Source organism: Thunnus maccoyii, chromosome 5, assembly GCF_910596095.1.
Source record: "Thunnus maccoyii chromosome 5, fThuMac1.1, whole genome shotgun sequence".
NCBI classification, from domain to species: domain Eukaryota; kingdom Metazoa; phylum Chordata; class Actinopteri; order Scombriformes; family Scombridae; genus Thunnus; species Thunnus maccoyii.
This window is the reverse complement of record NC_056537.1, coordinates 30,111,302-30,138,286: the sequence shown is the minus strand read 5'-3', so window position 1 is coordinate 30,138,286 and position 26,985 is coordinate 30,111,302. Positions and strand designations below refer to the sequence as shown.

At 42.2% G+C, this 26,985-nt stretch overlaps 1 protein-coding gene across 1 annotated transcript; it reads right to left on the bottom strand.

The window, feature by feature from the left end:
* Positions 1 to 1,083: 1,083 nt before the first annotated feature.
* Positions 1,084 to 20,354, bottom strand: slc7a5 (solute carrier family 7 member 5). The gene is made up of 10 exons (XM_042412023.1): positions 19,509 to 20,354; positions 16,866 to 16,991; positions 8,905 to 9,010; positions 8,587 to 8,631; positions 8,300 to 8,423; positions 7,634 to 7,737; positions 6,763 to 6,859; positions 6,449 to 6,598; positions 3,269 to 3,446; positions 1,084 to 3,163 (listed from the first exon to the last, which is right to left on the bottom strand). The coding sequence occupies exons 1-10, from the start codon at positions 20,098 to 20,100 to the stop codon at positions 3,117 to 3,119; spliced, it is 1,569 nt and encodes a 522-aa protein (XP_042267957.1). The 5' UTR covers positions 20,101 to 20,354; the 3' UTR covers positions 1,084 to 3,116.
* Positions 20,355 to 26,985: the final 6,631 nt, after the last annotated feature.

Below are 26,985 nucleotides of genomic sequence, written 5' to 3'. Positions count from 1 at the left end.
TATAACTAATGTCAATGCTGCTGTAATGTTTTAGCCCAGTATATTTGCCACCAGTTAAAAGCGATATCTATTAAAAAAGAGAGTAAACGGAACAATAAAGTGGAAGATCACTTTATAATTCAATTCATAGCAGTTTTTCTATATATGCCTCTTGTTTTTATTGTCTGTCCACTGAAGTGATTTCAACAGAAGGGAATTCCTAAAATACGGATTTTTCTAAATCAGATTAACATTGGAGGATCAAATGATTATCATTATTATTTCTGATGAGGTGGATCCAGGCTTTTATCTCTTATTTATTTCCTTCATGGTTTCATCCATAAATGAGATTGAGATGGGCATTTTAAGCTGTGAGACAAATATAAATACAAATAAATATCTGCCTCTCTAACCTGCTAAATGCTCCACTACGTTCACCAGCTAGTCGCTAACTGTGTCTGTCTGTCATTCGGTAGTGTAGAGTGGATTCATCAGAGCTTTTTCACTGAAAACAAGGTTGATGAGAGCTGTGGGAGTGAACCAAAACACTACATTTTTTTTGAAGGCCGTAAAACCAAAACAACGAGCTAAAAGACATTAAAGCACTCCACGGAGCTGAGGGGAACCGCAGAGTGATAATTATCTGTGGGTTCGTCACTGCGACCGACGTCTATCACATTACAGTTATTTCATCTATTGCTCATATAAAAATATTATATATTAGAGCAGCTTTAACTAAAGAGAAATCAAGGTCAAAACCATCACTATGTAGTATTTTTGGTGTGATTATACTTACTTAAAATTTAAAAAAAGAAGAAGAAATTAAGGTGAACAGATGAAACAAAAAGTAGACCAAAAACAAAACACAACAGAACACAAGAGTGGAAAAAAACCTCAAGATTTATTTGTAAAGCACTTTCCACAAAATGCCCTGTAAACAAATTCGAGGGACTAATAACAATACCAACAAAGTTTCCTAAAAATAAATAAATAAACTTTCTACAGTCCTATTCAGGTTAGTTTGCCATCGCCTTTGTGCGATAGCTGGAGTGTTAGAAATGTCCTACCTCTAAAAACATACACATTAACGTCCCCCCCCCCCCGCCCCCCCGCATCCACCACCTCCGTCTCTATGGGTACGACTTTGCCACCTCTACAGTGATCACACTGTCCCTATGGAAACAATGCTGCCACAGAAACCTGTCATTTTGTTCCGTTGCTAGGGGGGGAGGGTCGACGCTAATAACACAGCACTAACATTTTTTTTTTGTAACTGTCGTTGTGTGTGTGTGGAAAATAAAAAAGAAAACATGAGAATGAAAATAAAAACTAACAGTTCATACTGTAATCTGAAAATGTGCTCCTTCTGTACTTCAACCCCCCCCCTCCCCTTCCCACAGACTGAAGTATATGGTTTATCCCACTTGACCTTTCACCCCCACATACCTCCACCCACATTAGAGACCCCAAACACACACACACACACACACACACACACACACACACTAAAATATATCAAAATGTAACTGAAAATCTACGTTTTGAACAGTGAAACGTTTACATGTAAATGACAAGTGACTGTTAGTCCTGAAGGAGACGTCTAAGATTCATCTGTCTGTGTCCAAGAAGATCACATGAGAAACCGACTGAACCCTCACCTTAACGCACGCACACACACACACACACACACATACATACACATACACGCACACTCACTAATTCACTGCATTTTAAAAAAGAGCTTCAGTTTCTCTCAGTCACTCTGCTCTTATCTGACACTGACGCAATCGAACATTGTCTCTTAAACACTTTCCGTGTGAATGGAGACTTCATGGCGCTCTGGGAGCCGGGCTCAGTACGCAAAGATATTGATCCCCAAAGTGAAAATGAGATCACTGACCCAAAAAATAAAATCAACAGCAGGAAAACATATTATGATGAGAAAGAGGTGGACTGCCCAGCCAGAATGTCGACCCACATTTCAGTTGATCACAATCAAACTGCGCCATATTGGTTTATGTCACTAAACGGCACACGGTGCTCTCGTGTTCACCGCTACAGCTGGTCTGCAATGCTTCAGAGCTAAACGGGTAATGCAAGCAGGCTTTGAAGAAAAACACACATGACTTCAATGAAAACTTTTTTCCTTTCTCTAAGGCGTTCAGCTACACATTTCTGAGATAAGTTTAGACATTTTCACTACATCCAGATAAGTGAGCAGATGTTAAGAGCGCTTAAAAGGGACACTCCAGAACTTCAGTGTCTCTTTAATTTACCGACTAGCCCACCGCATTTTACCAGCTGGACGTGGACGCATTAAACTTCTCACAGGCTCACTCAATACCTACAGCAGCAAAGACAACTTACAAACCACACTGAGTCAAAAAGACAACAGAGCAGGACTAAAACTGAACAGTCAAGACACTGGGCCTTTACAGTGACAGACACGCTACGCTGTCAACCGAGCATCCGCACATTAGTTTGGACTCAAAGTCGGCGAGGAACAACACAAACACTTCCAACTAAAAGTGCTGAAGATTTGTAATGACTGCAGGACAACATGTCTTCATGAATACTAACTAATCTTGCTAAGCGACAACTTCTACTTGAAAGCAGAATTTGGTTTCAGAAAGCTAAAAGTGGATGCTTGGGGGATATAAAAGAAGCTCCTGGTTGCAAAGGTTTTAGACTTGAGAGAGCTCTGTTTACAGCTGTGTGGAGCTGAGGCTGACAGCAGCCTCAGACAGCTGACAGGTCCGACTTCATTTGCCACATAAGGCACAACTTGCTAAATACGACAGTTTTGTGATGAGGGAGGATATTTAACATGAACATACTCACAGAAAATAACAGTCAAATTAAAACAATTAATTGAAATGCATCATAAAAAAAACAATAACAACGCATAAGAACCTACAAACGGATAGTTAGTGACTAATAATAGTCAAAACTTGTGTAACAAACCAAAAATGTCGGCAACAAAAGATATATTGTTGAGACACAGTAGCTTCAGAGTGAGAGCACGTAGGCTGAAAGGGGTCAACGGAGGTCATGTTTCATCAGCTGTGATGTCAGAGCTCAGAGGTCACTGTTGGTGCAATCTTATTGGTCGCTGGCTGTAGGAAAAGCGAGGACTCCTAAGGCACCACCTCCATCAGCTTCTGACAGAAGGCCGTGGTCGAGACTGCAACACACACACACACACACACACACACACACATGAGTGACAATTATCAACGATGTCCGGTGAAAGAAGAGCCAAAACACAAGAAGACACGGATGTACTCACAGATTCCGTGCAGCATCCACTTGGGTTTGTTCTTCCACCACACACCGATTAAGTAGATGGGCACTCCGGTAGCGATGATGCCGAAGCCGATTGCACACTCCACCGGAGTCTTCCAGATGGAGACGATGATGAGGAAGAGGCAGGCGAGCACGAAACTCACCGGCAACAGAATGTTCACCTGCAGAGAGAAGACGAGAGCCTTTTAACAGCAACTCAACAAGATTCGTAATCAGAAGCAGGAAAGATATCTCAATGAATACGGAACGAGCAGGAAAACACTATGGTTCATATAAGTAAGTGTATGTGTGTGCAAGCACAACATTTCCAATTAAAGGGATTCTGGGAATTTGGGAACCTGGGATCATTCAAACTGTATGCAAGGACACAGAGAGGGCAAAAGACTAAGAGTCTACTGTTATGCTACCAGCTCTGTGAGGCTGAACATATTTGGCACATCAGTATATTGAGCTAAATGGTAACATGCTGACAGTGAAAATGCATCATGCATTTGAGCAATTTAGCACTCAACACAAAGTACAGCTGAGGCCGATGAGAATGCCTTTAGTTTTGCAGGTGCAGGTCATAAACCAAAGTTTTGCACAAATTAGATTTTGACTTGATGGTGGCACTGGATGAAACGTGAAGGGATCACTAAAGTTCACCCAGAGAGGGACATGAATGTCTTTAGCAAATTTCATGGCAATCCATCCAACAGTTGTAGCCAGTAAAGGGCTTTCAACTTTGAGGCAACAGGGGAAGGCCCTTTCTTGTTTCAACATGCCCAACAAAAACCTAGTCCACAAAGCCAGATCCAAACAGGAATGGTTTTCCCAGCTTGTTGTGGAAGAACTTGACCTCACCTCATTCACAGGTGCCTTCACAGAGGAGTAGAGGCTGTTATACCTGCAGATTAATGCCCAGGATTTTTGGAATGAAATCTTCAACAATCACATATGAGTGTGATGTTCAGGTGTCCACATACTTTTGGCCAATTAGATTGAATGCGAGCTGGATATGTCGTCGGGTACTGATGTAAAGTATCTCTTAACTAAAAAGGATTTATCAGTAAATCTAGTTGTGTGTTGCTCTGATTTTGGTAGCTCTGCTCCAAATGTGCTGAACAGCAGGAATGTGACAGACAAAGAGAGGAGAAAGAAAGAGAGAATGAATTAGAGTGGGAGACTGAAAGAAGGAGATAGAGGTCAGCTGAGAGACAGTGCCACCACTGTCCCACCACACACAAACAAACACACACACACACACACACACACACACACTCACTGCACTGGGCCAATAAATCTATCTGCCTCTTTCACTTCACTGCCCTGACAGACTCCAGCTCTGACTAACACACAACGCCTTGCCGGCGGCTGGATGAGTAGAGTCAGGACAGCCATCAGGCTCTAATAGGGGATACACACACACACTCAAAGCATCACACGTGAAAGCTTACACACTCACATGCAAACAAAGTGCAACAATGGCATAATAGTCCTCTGTGTGTTGGGGAGTCCTGGAGCAACTGGTCTAGTCAGGAGGCACAGTGCTCTTCTTCTTGTGCGCACACACACACACACACACACACACACACACACACAACTACCCAGCAGTCTACAACACCAGCTGACAAGCATCCAGCTTTCCTTCTGTCCTTTAATCTCCCATCAGTCTCTATTCATCTCGACTCTGCTGAATGGATCATTGTTAGTCGCGTGAGACAAAAGAAGAAACATTTCCTGCTGCCAAAGCTAACTTGAGTGGGACTCGATGGTGACAAGTGAGACTTTAAAGGGGACTTATTATGCTTTATGTGGTTTTCTCTAATTTATATATTGTTATGATGTCGGATATCTATGTTAAACATGTTCAAAGTTCCAAAACTTGAGGTTAATGTATGTGGAAATGCTTCCTGCATTCCAAAAGTTCAACCTGCTCTGAATGCTTTGTTTGTGGCGTTTTTTTCTACCTTGTAAACAAGCTGACGTCAGACTTCGTCATACATGCCCGTAAACAGCCATCAATTCCGTAGCCTTGGTTGCTATGGTTGTTGCTAAGGTTTTTCCATGTGTTGTTTGTGTTGTTCACTTGCATATTGCAGATCAGATTCCAGCTCAAACATGTACGGATGTATTTGAGAAGATGACATTTCAAATAAAGAACGAGAAAAAGAAGTGAAATCCTCCTACTATAGTTTGTTTCATGGATGTATGAAGAGAACTTGATACAGCGTTGGAGGCGGGGCCCCATTCATTCCTGTGAAAGTTGTTCAGTGGCACATGAAGCCAAAAAAGTTTAACTTTCGGGTATAAAATTACGCGCATCTTCTGCACAGCTTCTACATCATGGACATGTGATCTTCTATGTTGTGGGGCCCATAGAGCAAGCGCACTAGTGTTTCCTTTAACCCTGCGCACCAGGGACTTCTGTTAGCAGAGCTGGCTAACTTCTAGTTTAGCCCTGCGCTAACTTGAATGGGGGAAAAAAAAAAATTCAATTGTGTGGTTCTTCTAGACTTTCCAAATGTTATCGGACTAAATAGATCAAATTCATTTCACGGGGTTGTGACATTCAAAAAAATGTATCCACCGTTTTATAGCCGCTCCTTTTACCATGATTGTGTGCAGAAAAAATGCTTTTGGACCCGTGTCAGACCCCAAAGTTGTAATTACACGGTTTGGCCACTATGTCAAAATAGCTTCAAAGCCTAGTGCATTTCCTGGGGGCTTGGTTTGTTTACGTAGCCTCCCAAGCAGCTGGAAGTCAGCTGTGATGCAGCTTCCAGAATCTAACCAATCAGAACAGAGTGGGCTCATTGGGAGGGGGGCCTTAAAGAGACAGGAGCCAAAACTGTCCGTTTCAGACAGAGGCTGAACTGAGGGGCTGCATAAAGAGCCAGTAAAAGATAAATAAGAACTGTGAATCATGCAAAGCTATTCTAGTGGAGTCCCAGAATAAAAATATAGAGCTGGAAATAAGCATAATAGGTCCCCTTTAATGTCCGCTTGTCTCCAACTGTCTGTGTGTGTCTGTACATCTTCATCTAGTCTTTTCTACTCTCTAATATTCACTTTCTTCTCATGCGTCAGTTTTCAATTCATGATAATTCAGCCAGTGCCTCCGTAGTTCAACCGTGTCCCAGTGCTGTTTGTTTCTTGTATTTTGATTGGTTGATTGGCTCACCTTGATTGGTCGCTCCAGCTCGGGCTTCTTATAACGTAGCCACATCATCCCAATGATTGCCATGGCGATGCAGAGCCAGTTGAAGAAGCTGAAGAAGTTTATGACGGAGAAGATATCGTTGGAGAAGGCATAGAGCAGCGTCATCACACACTGCAGAGAGGGAGAGAGAAGCAATCGGGCGTGCGATGAGAAAAACAAATAAATCCCAACTTTAAACTCTGATAACTCAGTCGTCAATGGGGATGTCAGCTACAGAAGTGTAAGAGCGCTGTGTGTGTTTTAGTGTGCAGCGGATTTGAAATAAGAGTACATACAGTGAATATGAGTGAGGGGAGTGGGGTCAGCAGTGTGGGGTGGATCATTGACAGCAGACTGGGCAGGTGACCTTCCCGGGAACCCACAAAGAATAACCTGAGAGTGAAGGAAAGACATGGACAGTGAGTATGAACCAGTACACGATTTAAATGAATGCATTTGTACACAGGTAAAAGGAGCGTTTGGCCATATTCAGACCAAATCAGCCGGTGCAGTGAAAACGCCAGTCCTCCCATTCGTTCCAATAGGGGTAGTGCATTTAGGCTGTGGGGGTTTTAGCCGCAGCAGCACCACAAGAAAGTTGATCCAGAGTCAACTTTTGGAGAAACACAACCCGACGTCACGCTGCGGTGGCCAAACACAGCTGAAGATCAGACTGATCAGAGCTGTAAACTCTGGCATGAGGGAGGATAAAGACGTTACTAGGAGGAGGGGAGGACGTTCCTCTTTGTTTGTTACCGTGAAAAGTAAAGTTAGACTTTGCTGTCGGCTTCCTGACTCATTTTAAAAAAGATGAGAAAGAGATAGAGAGAGAGAGAGAGCAGCTTTGGTCGAGCGAGCTAGAGAGTGAATGAAGAGAGGGAGGGGTGGTAGCGAGAAAGCCGGTAAATCAAGTTGATAAAATGTTTTTTTCTGATTGTCTCACAACGGTTATGTTGCAGAGCACAAACATCCCCACACACCTCCACTCAACCCTGCAGCGGTGTGCCGCAACGCCTGATTTGTTCTGAATAGGCCTTTATGCAGGTGTTTTCAAGCTCTCCTTTTCCTAAATATAGGAATGTCTACTAACAGAATGCTCATGTGTTTCCGTGTATTTTTTCACACGGTGTGTGTGTGTGTGTGTGTGTGTGTGTGTGTGTGTGTTACCTGGATGATGTGAACAGGGAACCGTTGACTGATCCAAAGCAGGACAGACCTACAAACACTGGGATGATCCATGCCATCGGACCCAGGTAATAGTTACCAAAATCCTGCAGGACACATGCACACATTTTTAAAACATGTCATATTTTCTACTGGAATACATCTATATGCATGTTATATCTAGAGGGAAACCAGAGAGATAAGACTGAGGCAAATGACCATTTATTTAAATTATAATCCTGATCATTTTCCTTAAAATCAAACCCCGTTTTCATTCTATTTATGGTCTGCAGTTTTTCAGCAGTAGTCATTAAATGCATTTATATTCGGTAATAACCTCTCTATATATGATTTCATGGATCCAATTTGCCCTCACATGCAGGAGGGATTCACAGGAAACAATGCAGCATGTAATCCAGCATTACTGTTTTTAATTTTGTCTCACTAATATCAGCCTCTCATTTCCTGATGCTGCTAGTTCACATTAAAAGCGCACAAAAAGTGGGGAGGCTTCTATTATGAAGAAGTCACAGGAAACTCAGTGTAGTTGTTACAGAGGTTAACACTAACTGCAATCATTGTGAGCAAGATGTGGCTATTTCAGACATCTGTTCACATCGGATCAATAACATTTATTTACAATAATAGAAAGTAGCTGAAAACACTCACCACAGCCACCGCCTCTGAATCCAGCATCTGGTCAGGGGAGAGGGTAGTGAAGTACGCCAGGTTGGTAAGAACGTAAACTATTGTCACGATGGGCAGTGAGATGATGATGGCACGAGGAAGGTTTCTGAGGAAGACACACAGAGAGAGAGAGTGTGAGATTAAGAATGAAATGCTCTTCATCTGGAACTGCATCATTTGATTTTATTTGTTACAACTATCAATCATTCTTCTGCAAACAAGTCTGTATTTTATCTTAACAGCATTCAAATCAATTCATTGATACTCACTTGAAAGGTTCGATCATCTCCTCGGTAACGAAGTTCAAGTAGTTCCTGGAAGCAGAAGCAACAAGAGTTCAGTTTGATAGTAAACTGCAAAAACTGCATTAAAAACGTAACACAAGAGCGACTTTTAAACAAAAAATTTGTTTAGTTGTTTTTGTTTAGTTTTAAGACTTTATTGATCCCAATCATGTTACTAATGTACAAAAATTTGAAGTCACTACCAAATGATAGAATGTAGTAACTCAGCAGTCTGATCCTAAATGGGGAAACTGGATAGTGATCAGGCAGTGGAGCAGCTTTGTCAATAATGTGTCAACTTACCAGCCACCGTAGGCAAACAGACCGCTGTAGAGCGCCAGGCCGATGTTGCCGAACTCATATTTGGACCCCTTGAAGGAATTCTCTGGAAGAAGACCCTCTGTGTCACCTGATGACGACCAAGAAAAGAGGAGGAGGAGAATTAACAGAGAGGAACAGGTTATTAACAGAGTTATTGCTCTGCAAGCAAGTTAACGAGCCAGTCTGGAGAACCTGAGAACCATAAATGAACCCCATGAAAAGCTTTGGAGGAGGAGGGGAGAGACAAACATTCAGCTCAAATCTGTCTGTGTATGTGGATCAGTGAAAGCCTACAGAATTGAATGTAGTTCAGACAGGCTGAGACGCTCAGTAAGAGGCCCACACTGTGGCGTGACTCTGTGGATCGACCTCAGGCAGCGACAGATCACAGTACACAACCAGAGGGCGCTACAGGTAGAGAGAGAGGAGATCGACACTGAGAATCTGTTGGTTCAGTGCCTTGCTCAAGGGCAAGTCAACTGTTGTTGAGGGAAGGGAGAGCATTAATATTTCACTGCAGTTTCTCAGCCGTTGGGAGGATTTACGCCCCTCTTCTCTGACCTCCAGGTTTCTGCTGGTTTGAGGGGATCTATGCCGCATTCCTGACGGAGCGGCTCCCCACAACACGCACACACATTCTCAGACGCAGCGACGGTTACTAAACTAACAGCCCCAGGCCGTGTTGGTACTGGGAGGGTTATCCCTAAGCCACTATGCAGCATGGGAAACGCCTGAGCCGTCTGTCTGTCTGACTCACGTTGTGCTCTCCTCATAGACGGACAGATTTGTGGTCACATGGTTCAGAGACGTCCCGCCTCACCTGGACGGTGCTGCTCTACAGAGCTGTGATGGGATGGGGGGGTTTCTGGGTCCTGGCCTGGACTCTTTCAAAGCTCATGTCCGTTGTAGCTGAGGTTCCTTAATAGTTGTTTCAACTACTTTATACAAGCCCAAGATTAAGATTCTTCAATGGGTTGACTGGTGTGTTGTCAGACCATATTTCATGCATCTGAAGCCAAAAAAACCAACTTAAAATGTTTAACAGAAGCCTGAATTACAAACTGAAGATGTGTGGGGTTCAAGGATGGGCAAGATGCATTATTGGAAATGTAGGATCCAGTGTTTTTGGGGCTTGACCCACACTTGGGTCTAAGGGCTGTGTTATACTAGGAAATAACTAGTTGTACAATGTGGTGTCCAATCACATCAGAAGGCCTAGCTGTTCTCAGTTAGTGCACAGTATACAGTGTATCCAATCAAGGTTTTATGTCAGCCAATGAGAGCCGAGACGCTGAAATGCCAGAGCTGTGTTTGAACGTGTTCATGTTACGAATTTATGATAAAAAAAAGAATAACAGCCAAAATACTATTATCAGATATTTAAACTCAAAACTATTGATATCAGTATCAGGCTTAAACAGTATCAGTAGGACTCTACGCTGAATACTCTAATCTCCTCATATATAATTAATACAATTTTTTAAAAAAAGACTTCAGAAATGTGTGCTTCAAGTGCTCAAAGCTGACTTGACTTGAGCTGAGATGACAAACGCTTGGCAAGAAGACACACATTCTCTGGCAGTAAGAGCAGGTTTGACATGTCTTGGAGGAAGTGCTGGACAGATATCTGACATAACAGACATTTCAATCTCTTATACACCGAAATTTCTCCTGTCAAGTTGTCTCTTTGACAGTGTGTGTGTATATATATAGATATATATATATATATAAGCAAAAAGGTGTGGTTGTTTTTATTAAAACCACCTGCACACACTGAGAACTCATGTGACCATAATCCACCCCGGGCGTTGGTTGCCCTTTTCTTCACACACAGATACACACAGATACACCGCTCAGTATCTTCTTCTGCTCACCTCACATCTTCTCTGAGGCTTAATCTGAGTGAAACGCCTGATTTGTTCATAACCTTTAAAGTGTTTTCTGGTGGTAAAATCCGAATCATTCCTGCCCTTTTCCTCCCTTTTGAACCTTGTTCTGGTTAACCTTTAATTCGTGAGAAGAAATAAAAAGAACAGCTTGTGTACAAACACAATCACCTCATGTTAATCATAATGTCTTTTGTCCTCCTTTAATCCTCATCTCTCCCTTTGTGTCACCTTTTTTTCACTCTGCAATTTACCGCTTCATTCTTTCTCTCGTTACAGCCTTCACCTTACACTCAGAAAACACTCAGAGCTGTGATCAACTGGTCACATGATACTGGTGCCAGGCAGTGAAAGTGATACACACACACACACACAGAATGAAATATGTATGAACTATGCAGAACATACACACACACAGTTTCTTTCCTCTAGTGACCCAGTTTAAACAGTCCAGGTTTAATAACAGGGAGTGGAAGGATTTAGCCTCTAAATGGAGTGAAGGACTGTATTTACTCTGTGTCACTGATTCGGTACCCTTCTATTTCACAAAGCACATGTCTTAAAAGGAATGAGTTGACACTGGCATTCCCCCCCCCCTGCTTCCAGTCTTTATACAAAACAGGCCTATTTGAGTCCTGGCTTTAACTCCATACTGAATATTACATATTTAGCTAAATTTAGGTGTATTCCTTTAAAAAAATGTCTAAAAACTTCCTCCTCAAGGGTTTTAGTTTTGTCACAGAAAATGCCGAGGTGGAATTTAACTTACTGAAATGTGGAGATCATTCAGAACCTAAAAAAAAATGTGCAGGTTGTGAAAGTTTTATGGAACCCTATGTTGTTTTTAGGCATTGGTGGCGCTGTGCTGATAAAACAGTTTAAAAGGATTACCTACAGCCCAGATTCCCTACTCACTGTAAATTAGAACAGGCAAGGGACTAGGATTACAAATGACTACCCTCCATGCTTCTTCTTCTTCTCATCAGTAACGGGTGTACTTGGTGAGAATTCTGATAAGAAACCGTTTTGTGGTTTAAGCTCAGTGCAATAGCAAATCTAAGGTTATTCTGGTGCATACTTGTGGTGACTGACCAGTTTAAAGAGACCGTGGATCAGGCAACAGCAAAGGCATTACATGGATTAAGCCTGCCTGAATGGATGAATGGAGTTCTCCAGGTTGTAGGGAAAAAAAAATACTATTTGCTAAGTCTAGTTACAAAGACTGATTCAGAGTCTGAACCCTCCCACTTGCACAAACACACACCTTTTATTCATCAACACCTCAGGGAGAGTTGTGCCGGCGTTTGACTCAGCAGAGGGGAAACCACCTCATGATGTCAACTGTTACGACTTTGTAGAGACATGTGCTGAAAGAGTTTACACGGAGAGAAAAATTACTATGTCTGTGTGTGTCGATTAAATTAAACAAATGCGAGATTGTGTTGCAACTAGATTGAGAGAGAAAGAAAAGCAGAGATGGAGGATGGAGGTTTGAAAAGATGAGACGAGTCTCTGTTAGTGTTTCTCTTCCAAACAGTGTGGGCAGGTGTCGGCTTGAGAAAGCAGGGGTTTACTGCAGCTAATCAGATTACACTGGTCTCTAATCTGAGACACCAGCAGGCTATGACTGTATGAGTCATAGAGCTCCGTGAACGCACACACACACACACACACAGGGCGGTGAATACAGTAGCCAGAGGGGTTGTGATAGCGGTTAGGATGTCAATGACGGCAGCCAATCAGATTGCATGCCAGGTGAGTTTGTTGATGTAATCAGCAACCACACACCTAGTCTTTGTCTACACCTAGATAATCAGAGATGTCTCAGATAAACGGTTATTAGAAGCACCGTGATAAAAAGGACTGGTAGATTTAAGATGCCATCAGATTAAATATAAGCAGAGCTTTTGGAACTTTTAAAGTGGCACTTAGCAAAGGCTAAAGTTACAAATGAGTAGAATTACTCCTCATGCTCCAACTACACACCTAAACAGGTATTAGACAGGTTCCGCTTGCATTGAATTTATGTGGATTAATGTTACTGAGAGAATAAAAAGGTGGCTGCAGCTCCTGTTTCTGCTCTAGAAAGAACTGGACGAGGGCCAGATGGAGCTAAAGCTTGTCATTTGGTCGAGATCAACGGGATTCAACTTCATCCACTGGACTTGTGTGAGGATAGACAAAACATGTTTGAACAATCAAGTTACTAGCAGTTCATTGAGGGGAAAAGTACCAGTGACTTTGGCTTTAATACATACAGGAAGCCAAACGTTTGTGATACTCGTGCAGATTTGATTGATTTGATTTGAGAGGGATTATCGAATTAATGCACTTACTTTGAAAAAATTATGAGTTTATCTTCTTTATTTTGAAAGTGACCGAAGTCAGGACTCATCTTTATAAGATGATAAAGTTGCATAACAAATATGGCAAAAAATAGTTAGAAAGAAATTTCTGCAGTCACTTATACGTCACATATCAGCCTGTGAGTCTGATGATATCACTCGGGATCTGAAAATACCTAATCAACTTATTGTTATATTACTATACAGTTAGATTATTTTACTTGACCAAACCCTACCTGTCCACTGTGGTACCAGCTGCAAAGATCATTTAGTTGATCCCTCACATAGAGCATGTTTTACGCTGCTGCTTTAAAGAATCTGCTGCTACTCCTGCCGCCTTTTCAGTCACTCATGAAGAAGAGTGAAGGCTGATTTATGGAAGGTCGCTCGACACTTTTGACAAGTGTTGCTCAACAGACATGATGTATTTTTGACAGAAAAAAAATGTCCGTCTTTTCATGTCTTGCACCTGGAGAATGGGTGGTGGTGCTAACGTTGCCATGGAGATTGTAGTTTTCACTGAACTGCCTTATTTATATGTTGGTCTGTAACTTTAATAACTTGTAACATCCTGGTTTTTAATTAGTCCCGGTCGGGATGATATACCAAGCCGGCTGGAGGATAGCGTCTGGTTACCATGGAGGCGACCTATCATAAATCAGCCTTTAGAGCTTGTTTACTCTTATTATATCATTATGAGCACCCACTGGCTTCAGCAGGCCTCTCTGTCTAACATCATGGTAACTTGTCTTTCCTCTCAGTCCTCTGCTTCTTCACCTGTCTGACGTCCTGATGGGGGAAAAACAGACTTTTTCATGAATCTGACCTGGACTCCACACTGGCAACTACAACTAACTCACTCATCTGAAGCTCTGAAAAGAAAAGTGTGCGCCTGCTGTTTTACAGAAAACCCTGCATCAAAAAAAGACTCCCTCGGCTCCACTCTTTTCTCCTCCGCTTCTGAACGATTCCAGTCAGTGCTGAAGTCCTGTTTGCCCACCAGTCAGCTGATCTGTGACCTGTGGCCACTGACCTCTACACAAACAGGCAGTCTGTCATTTTGCCCACTATGTGTGCGTGATGGAGAGCACTTGTGTTGGGCAGTTGCATCAGTAATCTACTGCCAGTAGATGCTGAAGGTAAATCTCTCAGCCCACTCATGTCCAAGAAATAAAACTCTGTTCAAACTCAGTGACACAAAGGAGACACCACTACATTTAATACGACATCAAAGTAAAGTGTTTTAACTAATTCAGGAAGGCAAAATGTTAAAAAAAAAAGCTTTTAATGCCATCAGGGAGTGACCTACATCAGAGTAAATGTGCACTATTTAATTAAAGTTCTGAAACTAGAAGCAGACAGAGTGACGGTGACTGTAAAGGAACCTGAGGGCCAGTTGAGTACAACAAAAAAACCTTTGTAGATTGTTTCAGATGGTTATAGCTCTAATGGACACGGTGTGTTTGTAGGAAGAAAATAAACACTATAGGTTTGGTGTCGCAGTTTGAGTTAAACTGTCAAGAAAACATTTCAAGTTGAACCTCACAGGGTCAATGTCAGGTGTCAGGTCAAAGGGTAAGAGGTGATGGGTGAGGTCTGGGCTGCAGACAGAAGGAGCAGACAGCTGGAAGAAAACAGACCGGTGGTGCTGGTGTGGTCAGCCGCTCTCCACAATCCCCCCTCAGTCTGCATGAGCTCCCCTTCAGTTTAAACTCAGTGACTTTTCAGGGGCGTTTTTTTTTTCCCAAAAGGCATCCCTCCTTAAACAACAAAATTTCGGAGGGCAAATAAGTAACAATCTGAAAGATCGGACCCTGACCAAGACTACAAATATGTTTGAAGCCGGCCGCCTCTGGTTACTAATCTATAACACTATTTGCTTTGTGACTATCTGTGAGTCTGTGTCTCACACTGGCTCATTCACATTCAACACACATGCTTGGCACTGAGTGAGTTGACTTCCCTTTTTTTGTGGGTTTCCCCTCAATGTTTTTTAAAATCACCAGAGCACAGGATTGCTCTCATCTCATGCTGATCTAATGTACCCCCGTTTTTCTCTTTGCTTCTTGTCTCTCTGAGGAGCACAGCTGCTGACAGCCTCGCTGCAGAGACAGAAGAAGAGGCAGCCATAGGAGCAGAGCACAGCTTAACAACACAGGCAGCAGGAGAGGAGTAAGCCTACAGCTACCTGGTAGAAGTAGGAAGCAGAAACTGGATTGTAAACCATAGAGGTTATTAGTGTAATTTCTATGACTGAAAACCTGATGAACTTTCTGGAGGGCCTCTGCAGTCCTCTGCCTTCCTCTAGAGGGCAGCGTTTGATTCCTCGAGTTCACATCCTGCCGTGATAATACACCTTCACCAACAGACCCTCCATAGTCTGGTAATTTAAGAGTGAATGGGACTCGAGTTCTTGCTTGTTCAAACACACTGCTTGAGTCTTTGTGTGACTCAAATTTCTTGCGGCTAATGAGAAGATTTCCAAATGAAAAGGAGCTGTGTTCCGCTTAAGAGCCATTGTCCGGTTCCTCTGTGCTGTCCTCCCGTTTCTGGCTTCACTTCACACCATCCTGTGGCCTTAATGAGAGTTAGGCTCAACTCCAGGGAGCTAAACACCAACTACTCCACTTCCATAGATTCACTGCTCAGACGGAAACAAAGACAGCAGACCTGGCTGAGATTAACTTTGGCCAGACTGGTACTGCGATACCAGAGCTTGATCAGATAAAGTCCCAGGAGCGACAGGGGTGACGAGGGTTCAAACAGAGAAAAAGTTTAGCCTCAGTCATCATATCCACCTGGATTACACAAAGTCTCAGCTAAAGCTAATTTGTCTTTCAGGATTACCTTAATAAGAGCACTTTTATCATTTGTAATGACTTTAGAGCAGTTGTGTTTTACATATAAGATCATTGGTGTGACAGAAACACACACAAACCTAAACATCTACTCAATCCACTTCAACTATTTTTAAATGAATCATTTGAGTTGCAGAGAGTGAGGTGATCTGTTTATGTCAGAGATGAGCACAAATCTGAGGGGAAGCCACATGGCAGGAAGGAGTAGGCTTTCTGTTAAAAAGAGTTCCAGTCAAATTAACCACTTCCTGTTTCAGGCCACGTGGCACAAACCAGACTGCAACAGATTACAGCATTCCTCTGCATACGTTACTACACCTGTAACTGCATGTTTGTCTGTTTTTCTGTTTCTATGCGTACGTTTAAAGCCAACTGTTAACTGGCATCTGCATAAACAAACAACAAACAATTTGCAAGGAGCATAAACCCTGAAGGGTGATTGCTTGTGGCTGCATTTATACTAGTCAGGACTTTTACTAATATTATTATTATTACTACATTCTAAATTGAACATTTCACAGGCATAGAAAACTTTGACACTTAGTATGATTTTCTAATCTGATTCCAAATCCAAACCTTTGATTTTGCCTCTTTTTATGGTTTATAAATTCAGTTTTAGGCAAGAATGACCTGCAGTCAAATTATTAATGTGTACAACTGACATTTTATATACTGATATCATCATGATGACGTGTTTTATTGTGGTGTTGATCCTCGAGAGCATAAACTTTATCACTTGTGTTGAGGAGAAGGGCTGTTCAAAGTGAAACACCTGCACTAACAGGAACTTTGTGACTATGTGGATCTCTGTGCATGTTGTGTGTGTATGTACACTTGGTGTTAGTGCGGGGTACCTAGGCCGATCTTGACGAAGCCGATGATGATGATCAGTCCGAGCGCCAGGAGTTTGGCCGCAGCAAAGAAGTCCTGGACTCTGGTGGCTGCCTTCACACTGTAGCAGTTCACGAAGGTCAACAAGACTGCAGGGAGGAAGACACAAAGGCAGATAGTAAGAACATGGGGCGGCATCCTTATGAAACTACTCTTTAGTGTTACTGCTATCTACCATCAACCACATACCATCTTACAGCACAGCAATGGTAAACAGGTTCTCGAGGGAATCGAATCATTTCCGCTGTACCTCTCTTTCTTTTACCCGCACATGTACAGTACTGGTACACACCCACCCCTTCCTCCACCACACACACACACACTCCCGGAGATGTTGAAGTGGCCCCTAAACCCTGGACCCCATTAAAAGTGATTAACTAAAGCAGCAGGTCCCTTCAAAGCTCCTAAATTAGGTCGGGGCCACAACAGAGAGACGAGACAAAGCACAATGAGGCTCTGTGTTAAAGAGACCAAGACAAAGAGAGAGGGAGCCAGAGTACAGCGGAGGACTACACACGCACACACACACACACACACAGACACACACACACACACACACACACACACACAGGTAACCAGACTTACACAGGCATGCACACACACACACCTGACAAATACTTGGGTATGTATATGTTATGTACATTGGGTGCACAAGCGTATCCATGTGTGAAAGCTAACACAGACATAGAAACTCAATTACACAAATTCCCGCTTAAATGGGTCAAATGGAACAATAACTTGCACAAAAATAGACCTATGGCGCTATGGATGTATGTGTGTGTGAGAGTGGAGATTTGGCTCTCAGCCCCGCAGTGACCCTGACAACCCTGCTGCCAACACCACAGGCATGCACACGCACACGTACATACACACACACACTGAAGCAAGCCATCCTCGTGAAACACACACAAACACACACACACACACAGATAAGTGGACCTTTTGGTCCGCAGCTTTGTCATGTGGTCTCAGTCAGGATTTAGCCTTCAGTCAATACGAAGATTAGAAACTAGGGTTATTAGCTGGCACCTCACACACACACACACTTATATTAATATGTATGCATACACAATGTTGCATGTAATTGTATTCAGATAGAGATGAGTGTGAGGTGATATTTGTGGCAGTAAAAAAAAACCCCCAGCAGAGAGCGAGGCTAACAGACTAAAGCAGCTAATAATCCAGAGTTAATCTGTTTAGACTCGCTACAAAACAAGGCACAAAACAATGTGTTTGTGAAACAGCACTGTACTAACTAACACTGTGAACTGTGGAGCTGACTGTCTGCAGGCTAAAAAACACTGACTGAGCTTAAACGCAGCATAACAGTTACGCTTTAATTGAATGACATTACTTCTTTTACTTGGAAGGATCATCCTTCTTTGATGGAATAAGATCATTTATCAGCACAAAATGTGGTCTGATGTAAAAGAAACTGAACCTGCCCCCTGATGATATTAAAAACAAACAGTTAATGGGATATTATAGCTTACTTTGCTGAACTTGAACGAACCCAACTTTCAGCTTTTGTGCTCCTAGAAAACTTCAGGTCTGCTGACAACTCTCAGCTCTTTTAAATCAAGCCTGAAGTCTTTTCTGTTTGTTGCTGCCTTTGATTAAATCAAATTATTCATTTTTTACACTGCACTGTAACGTTTATTCTCCTGTTTTATCTGTCTTATTCTATTTTAGCTTGTTTTTGTTCTCTATTTAACTCTTTTTAATTGTATTCAAATGTCTTTTTATATTGCTTTATGTTGCTTTTACATTTTGTCTTGGTGTCTTTTATGTTTTATGTAAAGCACTTTAAATTCCTTTGTTGTTGAAATGTGCTATAAATAAACCCGCCTTGTCATCAGTTGTGCTGGAGTGGGCCCGCCAAACTGACTTCAGTTCATGTCATTAGATTTAAATACATCTCACAATTTCATAATGAACTACAACACAATGGTTTTTCAGTCAAATGCTCAAAATGTGTAGGCTACTAATATCAGCATTTTAAAGCCTAATACCGTCATTGCTTCTTTCTTCTTCACTTTGAAAGTCACTCTAACAGTTAATGAAGAAATTAATTCTCATAAAAAGAGAATTTTGTTGGAAATTAAACATATTCGCTGATAATGAAATATAAGTGAATTAAAATACGTGTCACCATAGATGATATCACATTTGTTATCTTACACAATTAAGACAATTGGCTGATGTAATAACGCGGCGTTTTTCAGCACCGCGCGCGTGGATAGGCAGGGCAGGTTAAGTGCGCGCGTGTGTCACTATCAACACACGCGGCCCGCAAGACACCATCCTTCTAATATGGTGTAAACTATATGTATGAGTCTGAGCGTTATAATGTCATCTGTTTAAGTCTCTCCATCATCCACCCACACACACACACACACACACACACACAGACACACACAAGAAGTTTAACCTCATCCCTCTAGACGCCGTCTGCCCAAGTCCACACACACACACACACACACACACACACACACACACACACACACACACACACACACACACACAATACAACGCCGCCTAAAGTTGCATCATCTTGGAGCAGCATCGCTCAGCATGGCTCGGCTCGGCCCGGCTCGGATACTCACGGATGCAGAGGCAGGCCACCATCTTCGCCCCGTTCTCCGGCACCGGACACACCGGGAACAGGGGCTTGAGGAGGTAGGTGGCGAAAACGTAGGCGACAATGTACTGCGAGGACGGCCGGATGATGAGTAACTCGATCCAGAGCTTCAAGAAAGCTGGCAGGGAGCCGTACACCTCCAGGATGTAGGCATAGTCACCTCCGGACTTGGTGATGGTGGTCCCCAGCTCCGCGTAGCAGAGGGCTCCTACCGTGGAGAAGACCCCGCACACTGCCCACACTATCAGGGACAGACCCACAGAACCGGCCTCCCTCACCACGCCGGTTGGGGTGACGAAGATGCCCGAGCCGATGATGGTTCCCACGATGATGGCCACGCCGTTCACCAGGGTGATGGTCCTCTTCAGGACGACCCCGTCCTCCCCTTCCTCTCCTCCGGAGTTGTTGGGGCTCCTACTGTCGTCGCTTCCCGGTCCTCCATCGTGATTGGAGTCCCCCTTATCCCCGCTTCCAGGGGACAGCATCCTCTCTGTGACCTGCCTGTCCTCTTCCCTGTCCGCTGAGGTATTGGAGCTTCTCTTTTTTAACCCCGACATCGTTGGCTGAGTTTCCTCTTCCCTCTCCTTCTCTGTGTCTGTCTCGGTCCGGTGTGTCGCCTGATGCCGGCCGGGATCAGCCACGAGGAGTCCGCCGTGTGTGTGTGTATCTCTCTGTGTGTGTGCGTTGCTGTGGGTCTGGCCAGCGTGCTTTCGCGTCTCGTTTCTACTCTGTCAGCTTACAAAGAAACTGTGACAAACGGTATTTCGTCCCTCCTCCGCCAAGCCCAACCCCGCAGACTCCTCACTGATACCCGCACCACGTTTGCCCTTTCACGCCCTCTAGCGGCCAGCGGCGATACCTCCACCTTTAACTTTATTATTATTATCCCAGAAGGAAAATGGTTTGCAGTGTGCGCACAAAACTTGACATATACAATAAAATAAACATACACACTGAGAAGAAATAAAGCAATCCAAAACATAACACATGACAGACATCCTTAATAAAATACATAAAAACTACTACACAGCACCGTCCAGCAGTGCTCATAGAGAAACAAAGATTCAGTGTTCAGTGCATACTAGTGATATGCACAATATGATACTTTACACCGTGCATCACTGACTTTAGTACTGCTTATGTGCAGTACTTCTGATCTGGATATGAGGGACCAGACATGAGATTCCCCAGTCAGGTCTACATGGCATCATCGCTGCATTAAACAACAAGGAAATGCCAACAATACAGCACCAGAGCACTAGTATTGAATCAATCAAAGTCTTTCCAGCTAAGCATCCCAAACTAGCTTGGCTGGTTTTACAGTGTCGTAATCTCAGAGTGAGACTCTGAAAATAGCCAGAGGGGAGTTGACGCCCCCAGGAATGAGGATCCTGAACATCTTGTCATTCACAGACTCTTCAATGCATTAAATCGCCACATTTTCTCAGCAGAGAACATACAAACTTCTGTGACTCATCATGAGCGTATTATGGGATGTCACTCATTCATTTAAGGAATGTAAACTTTCCGCCTGCAGCAGTCGCTTTGTATCATCGTTCATCTGAGATTGATTTTGGTTGGAGATGCAAATGATGAAAGTGAATTATGGTAATTCCAGTATTTGGCACACTGTTCCCATGTTGTTGACTGTCATCAGCCAATCTTGACTGGATGAATGTATTTTTTTTACACTTGGCTGCCAGTGGACCAAATTCAAGGTGGGTTTTGTTTGTGTGGCATCCACATGGGGTGGCGTTTAGATGTGTGGGACAAAGATGAAATTCAGGCACAAAAAAAAAGTTTGTGGCCAAAACAAAGCACCACAATTGTCTTGACCAGACTAGATTCTGTAGCACAGTTAGTGTACTGCCAGCTTGTGTTTGTATACAGCTCTTAAACCAGTTCTATGGTGGCCCCTAAGGACAAAATGCATACAAGAGTAACAACTCTAAGAAAAAAAATCCATCCATCCATCTGTTTTCTAAGCCTTTTGCTCTGGGATAGTGTAGTAACATGACCGCTTGCTTTCATTCCTGTACGTATGTATTTTGATATATGGTGACATATTGGTGCTTTCACTCTAGTATGTGTTTTGTCCTCAGGGGCTGTGAAACCACACCTCTGTTGCACAACAAACATTTCATCGTGCCCAGAAATCATAGTTGTGTAACAATCCTTTCACCATTCCTTGAAATCATTTTTATACAATACACATTTTCAATCATTTCTAAATTTTGTCCAGCAGCTGTTAACCGCAAGACTTTCTTAAAATTCAACATTTTAAAGGGTTTTAACGGGCAAAAAGAACTTTGTTTTCTCATTTCAAATCAAAATGCAGAAAGAAGCCACAGAGATGATAATCATCTTTCTTTTGAAACATGAAGCTGTTGACAGAAGAGTTTGTTTACGAGAATGATCATAGGGCATGTTCCAAACCTACAACAATGCTGGTAAATGCTGCTTGAGCAACAGCACCCAGTCAGGACGATGATTTTGCATCATTGAACACCAGGGTTTTGAATTTGAGAAGAGGAGATGCTGGATTGGATTTGTAAGTGTTGTAAGAGTGATCACACACATCGAGAAGCTGAAGTTGATGTTCTGGATGAGTTTAAAAGAGTACAGCGGGACGACATCCAGGACAGCAGACAACATATTTGCTGCAATATGACTCTGAGTGCATACTGCAGCTGACTCTCCTCCATATCTCTGCCAGTTCCACAAGCTCAACAACACACACACACACACACACACACACACACACACACACACACTGAACAACAATCAACCACCATCCTGTCTGTCACAGTCACAGCACACACACACACACACACACACACACACACACACACACACACACACACAGAGCGTGAGGAACTTCATGTGAACAAGAATAGTCTCTGTAGGGGTGGACTTTGAAATGCCCCTCGTGAGTACAGACAGACAAATCTGCAATGTGTGTTTGGTATTCAAAGAGTCACCACATCTGCATTCCTCTGATGCACACTCACATACACACATACTGACACACACGCAGCCGCAGACAGACTATTTCCTGTGCTCAAATGAGGCGGACACGGTCAACATTTATTGGCCTAAAGGTGCACTCTGATAGCGTCTCTGTCTGTCTGGCCAAAGCCTTGAAGAATGTAGGACATTTGTCTCAAGTGGAGCCACAGATCAAAAGACACAAAATGCAGCTTAATCTATGTCTGTCGTCCCCGGCTCATCTAGCTGGCTCTGTCTGTCTTTCTAACCCGGTACAACAGCTCCAACAGGCCCACAAGAGACATGGGAACACATATAGGGGCTTTTAGTTATTTTGGACGCTGTGGGAGGCTGACTTCAGAAAATCATTTCATATAGAACATAGCATTTAAATGAAAGTTTATGGCACTCCTAGTGTCTGCAGCTCAAACAACTACCTGTTTGCTTCTGAAGTTTTTATGTGTTTAGTCTTTTTGGTTAAAGGATAGGTTCAACATTTTTCTAATCTGTCTTAAAATAACAGTTAGGTTCCCGTATGAGTACTGAAAGACATATTGCTTGCTGTAATTATTCCTCCTGTTCATACTGGTCATTAGAAGATCCCCTTCAAATATCCTTACAATGTATGTTTTTCTTAAGCTTGTTTGAGGCTTCAGCAGTCTGAGTTAGTCAAATAAAGCGGATATTGTCTTAAGTTTAAGTGTTTTTAGTATAAAATTTCCTCTTTTAGTTTCCCTGGAGAGTGTTTCCTTGTTGAGCTGCAGTGCAGGGATAGTAATAAAAAGAGGTAATTTACTGCTAAAAAGACTAACGACTAAAAAGCTATCCACTTGATTTAACTCAGACTGCTGAAGCCTCATATTAGGTAGGGATTTTTAAATAGCTAGTATGAACAGGAGGAATGATTGCAACAAGAAAAGACACTGTTTCTGTGTTCATATCGGCACCTAAATATTACAAACTTATGTAATGTGTTATATTTATATAATTTAGTTTCCCTCTTTTCAGTGGATCTCTTCATAAAATAAAGGAAACACTGTCTCACTGTCAGAATACAACCCAACCCAGCTACCATATGAATCAATGAAGATTTCTGATATTTCAGTTGCTTTTCTATTGATTTATACAATCAATTTATGCCCCTCTTTTTTCAGCATGATTATGACAATCTGGCAAAGTTTGTTATTGTAGTGTAGATTAATAAGGTTTCTGTGCCTAACCAGAAGAGCATATTTGAAATGAGAAATATTACATTTTGCATGGAAACTGTGCATATATGTGAATCACTGTGTCCCTTTTTGTCTCACATTTCATGATGAATCCACATGCATTTTTGTAAGATTCACTTTTAATACATACAGACCATATTTCCTTTATAATACAACCATAATTTCCATTGAATCAATGCACATTTTAAAGCTTCAGAGACATTATTGGCTGTGATTGATGGGTGTACAATTCCTTCTCTTTTTTGTTAAATAGATATATATATATTTTGATGGGAGATTCACATAACAGTGTGTACTGAAGTATGAATTTTTGTGTGCAATCAAACCAAATGAGACTCAGCTTGAAATTCAACTGCGCTGCAACACATCCAGTAATCTCAGAAAGTTATTAATACATCTTAACAGAACAGCAGCCACAAATCTGACCTACTGGCCCACTGTGACCTGCAGCGTACAGTCTAGAGGCTGTTCTCCATCTCCCATAAATGAATGTAACAATGATTTATTCATGAGGAACCCACCTTTAACAATAATGCTTTTTGTCACATTGGCCTCATTCAGTGCTCATATCACATCATAACAATGAAAATGGATTCCTAAAATGATTCCATTCGGTCATCTGACCACCACCCACTCTGGTGGAGTGAAAGTATTTTTTATCAAAGAGCGTAGAGTTGCAGATATGCGAGGGAACGCTGCACTGATGGGAAACGGTTCGTATACAAAGACTTAACACTGTGGTGAGGGTGTGGGAGAGGTCCTGTCCTGGCAGCTGTAGTAACATCCACCCTGTTTCCAGCTTCTCTCCCAGGGAATCTGGATGTTGGCTGACCACTGAAAACATCAAGTACACAAACATATAAACAATCAGTGTCGACATGATCATGGCGCTGCTGACAATGAATCCTTTGCTTTTTTGAACTAGTCTCACATGCTCATTCCTAAAAGTGAGTGACTTAAAGCTGCATAAATCAATGCTGAGGGAACTGTAGTGACCACTATATGTGACAGGGTTATTAACAATGGATCAAAGGACTATATGTTATATGAAAGTGGTCCCTTGCAGTGAAAAACCCACAGAAAATTAGCACCAGACTCTGCAGTTCCTCTCAGCTCTAGGATGTGTTTTTTAGTGCCTTTTAGCTAATTGTTTTGGTTTTTCGGCCACAACTACTTTCTTCATTCAGTCTCACTGCTCTCGTTCTCAGAGGCAGCAGGTAGCTGCTTTCAGTGAAAAAGCTCTCATACACCCAATGTAAGCTATTTGCTCAAGTGACAGACAGTTAGCATCTAGCTGTTCAACATGGCAGAGCATTTAGCTGCTAAAGAACTAGAAATGAAGCCCTGTGTTGTAGGGAGTTAAGATGCCGAACATGAACTGCAATGTCCCTGGTTCAAGTTCGGGTTCAGGGACCTTCATTGTTTGCTTTTGTCATTTCCTTGACATCGCTCTAATATCTATAATACTAATATAGCTGGTTGTTTTTGTGTCTGAATAAAATAGCCTCAAAACTGTCAGTAGTAATTTGGAAGCCTTGTAAAGTTAGGACAACAGACGGTTGCTCAAATAATGATCCATGGACAAGGGAGCTTTCAGAGTTATTTTCAAATTTTGATTTACAGTATAGAAATCATCCCGAGCAATATGTCACACCGGACTTGACCAGAGCTCAGATATCTGTTTGTGCTCAGTTAAGATGTGATTTCCTGTCTTTGCTTTGGCTGTGGAAACTGGATGCTTCCATTCAGTCCCAGAAGAGGACAGAGGGCTCCTAATGTTGCTCCATATCTGCTGGTGACACATGCCCCAACTCATAGGTCAGTGTTGTGTTTACAGCTTGTTCCGCTGCCCCCAGGTGGCCAAAAGTAAACTAAAACTGCTTTAAAGCAGGTATCATTTAGAAGCAGTTGAGAGTAAATATGTTGCATTCCGAGATTAAACTAAACCAGCAAAACTTGAATTTCCCCTGTCAATTACCAGTCTTGCATAAGTATTTATTTTTTTTATATTGAGAAATCTAAAGGGTTTATTACATACACCCTAAATGTACCCTAGTAACTGTAACACAGGACATGAATTTCTCAAGTCCTTTGTCTGAAATATGAGAAACACCAAACAAACACATCAGAGAGGCTGATGAGTAAACCTGGAGGAAGATGAGGAGGAAGAGCAGCTGGCCTGCAGTTCAGAGGGAGAAGGGCCTCTTATTGTAGGTTCCTGTTTATATCACTGCCTGCATGGAGAACTGGAGGGGTTCGTGGGTTGTTGATCTAAAACAGAGAACAGAAGGACGGCAGGAAGACATGCGCTCTGATTAGAATCTGCTTGCTTCATCTTCTTCTTTTCATCTCTCTGTTTCGTTTAGGGCCAGTGAACAAGGTCACTATGATGGTATGCTGGCATACCAAAGCACATTTAATAGTTAAAAATAATCATATACACATTAGGCCTGTGAGCTGTCTTGATAGCAGAAGAAAGAAAAGATTAAAGATTAATTTCAAATGATCTTGTTTTGTGTACAGCCAATGGACTGTTTACTCCTGAAAGGGTTAGTTCACCCAAATTACAAAAAAACATATTTTCTCACTTACCCCCAGTGGTATCTATCCATACAGGTAGTTTTGGTTTTATTTGCCCAGGTTTTGAGATATCTGCCTCCACCCCAAGTCTATGCATTCAAGAGAAACATCTCTTTCTACAACCGTGTTGAAACAACTTTCTACTGAAGAAATAGTCCCCATTGAAAACTTTACATGGCTAGATACCAAGAGAGGTAATTGATCATTTTGTTTATTGTAATTCCAGTGAACCAACACTTGACTTATGAGCTTTGTCCTCAAAAGTTCAATTTCAGGGTGACTGTTTCCAATAAAGAATAGAAGACTGAGTTTTACGTGCTGCAGATCTATGCGCTATACTGTTATTCATAAAATAAAAAATAGTTTGACCTTGATCAAAGTTATATATCACACACTTATAACTTTCAGGTGAAAGTTTTGACCGGCTCTGCGCACCTTACTGCTAAAACCCTTTATTCTCCATGACCAAAACTTCCTTGAAGAGGTTGATTTGCTGACAATTTCCTGTTGATACAATGGATTTTAACAGATAAGGCTGGCAATCCCATGAAAATACCAAAACCAACAATCAATTGATTCCACTAACAAGTATTTTTGTGTAGCCTGATATATCTTATTCCTCTGTTGCCCCAAAACAATTTAAAA

Coding starts and splice junctions, on each gene's coding strand:
- slc7a5 (XM_042412023.1), bottom strand. CDS start 20,100: ATGTCGGGGTTAAAAAAGAGAAGCTCCAATACCTCAGCGGACAGGGAA. Junction 16,992..19,508: donor GGTGGCCTGCCTCTGCATCC/GTGAGTATCCGA, acceptor TCCTCCCTGCAG/TCTTGTTGACCTTCGTGAAC. Junction 8,632..8,904: donor CTGTTTGCCTACGGTGGCTG/GTAAGTTGACAC, acceptor TTCTGCTTCCAG/GAACTACTTGAACTTCGTTA.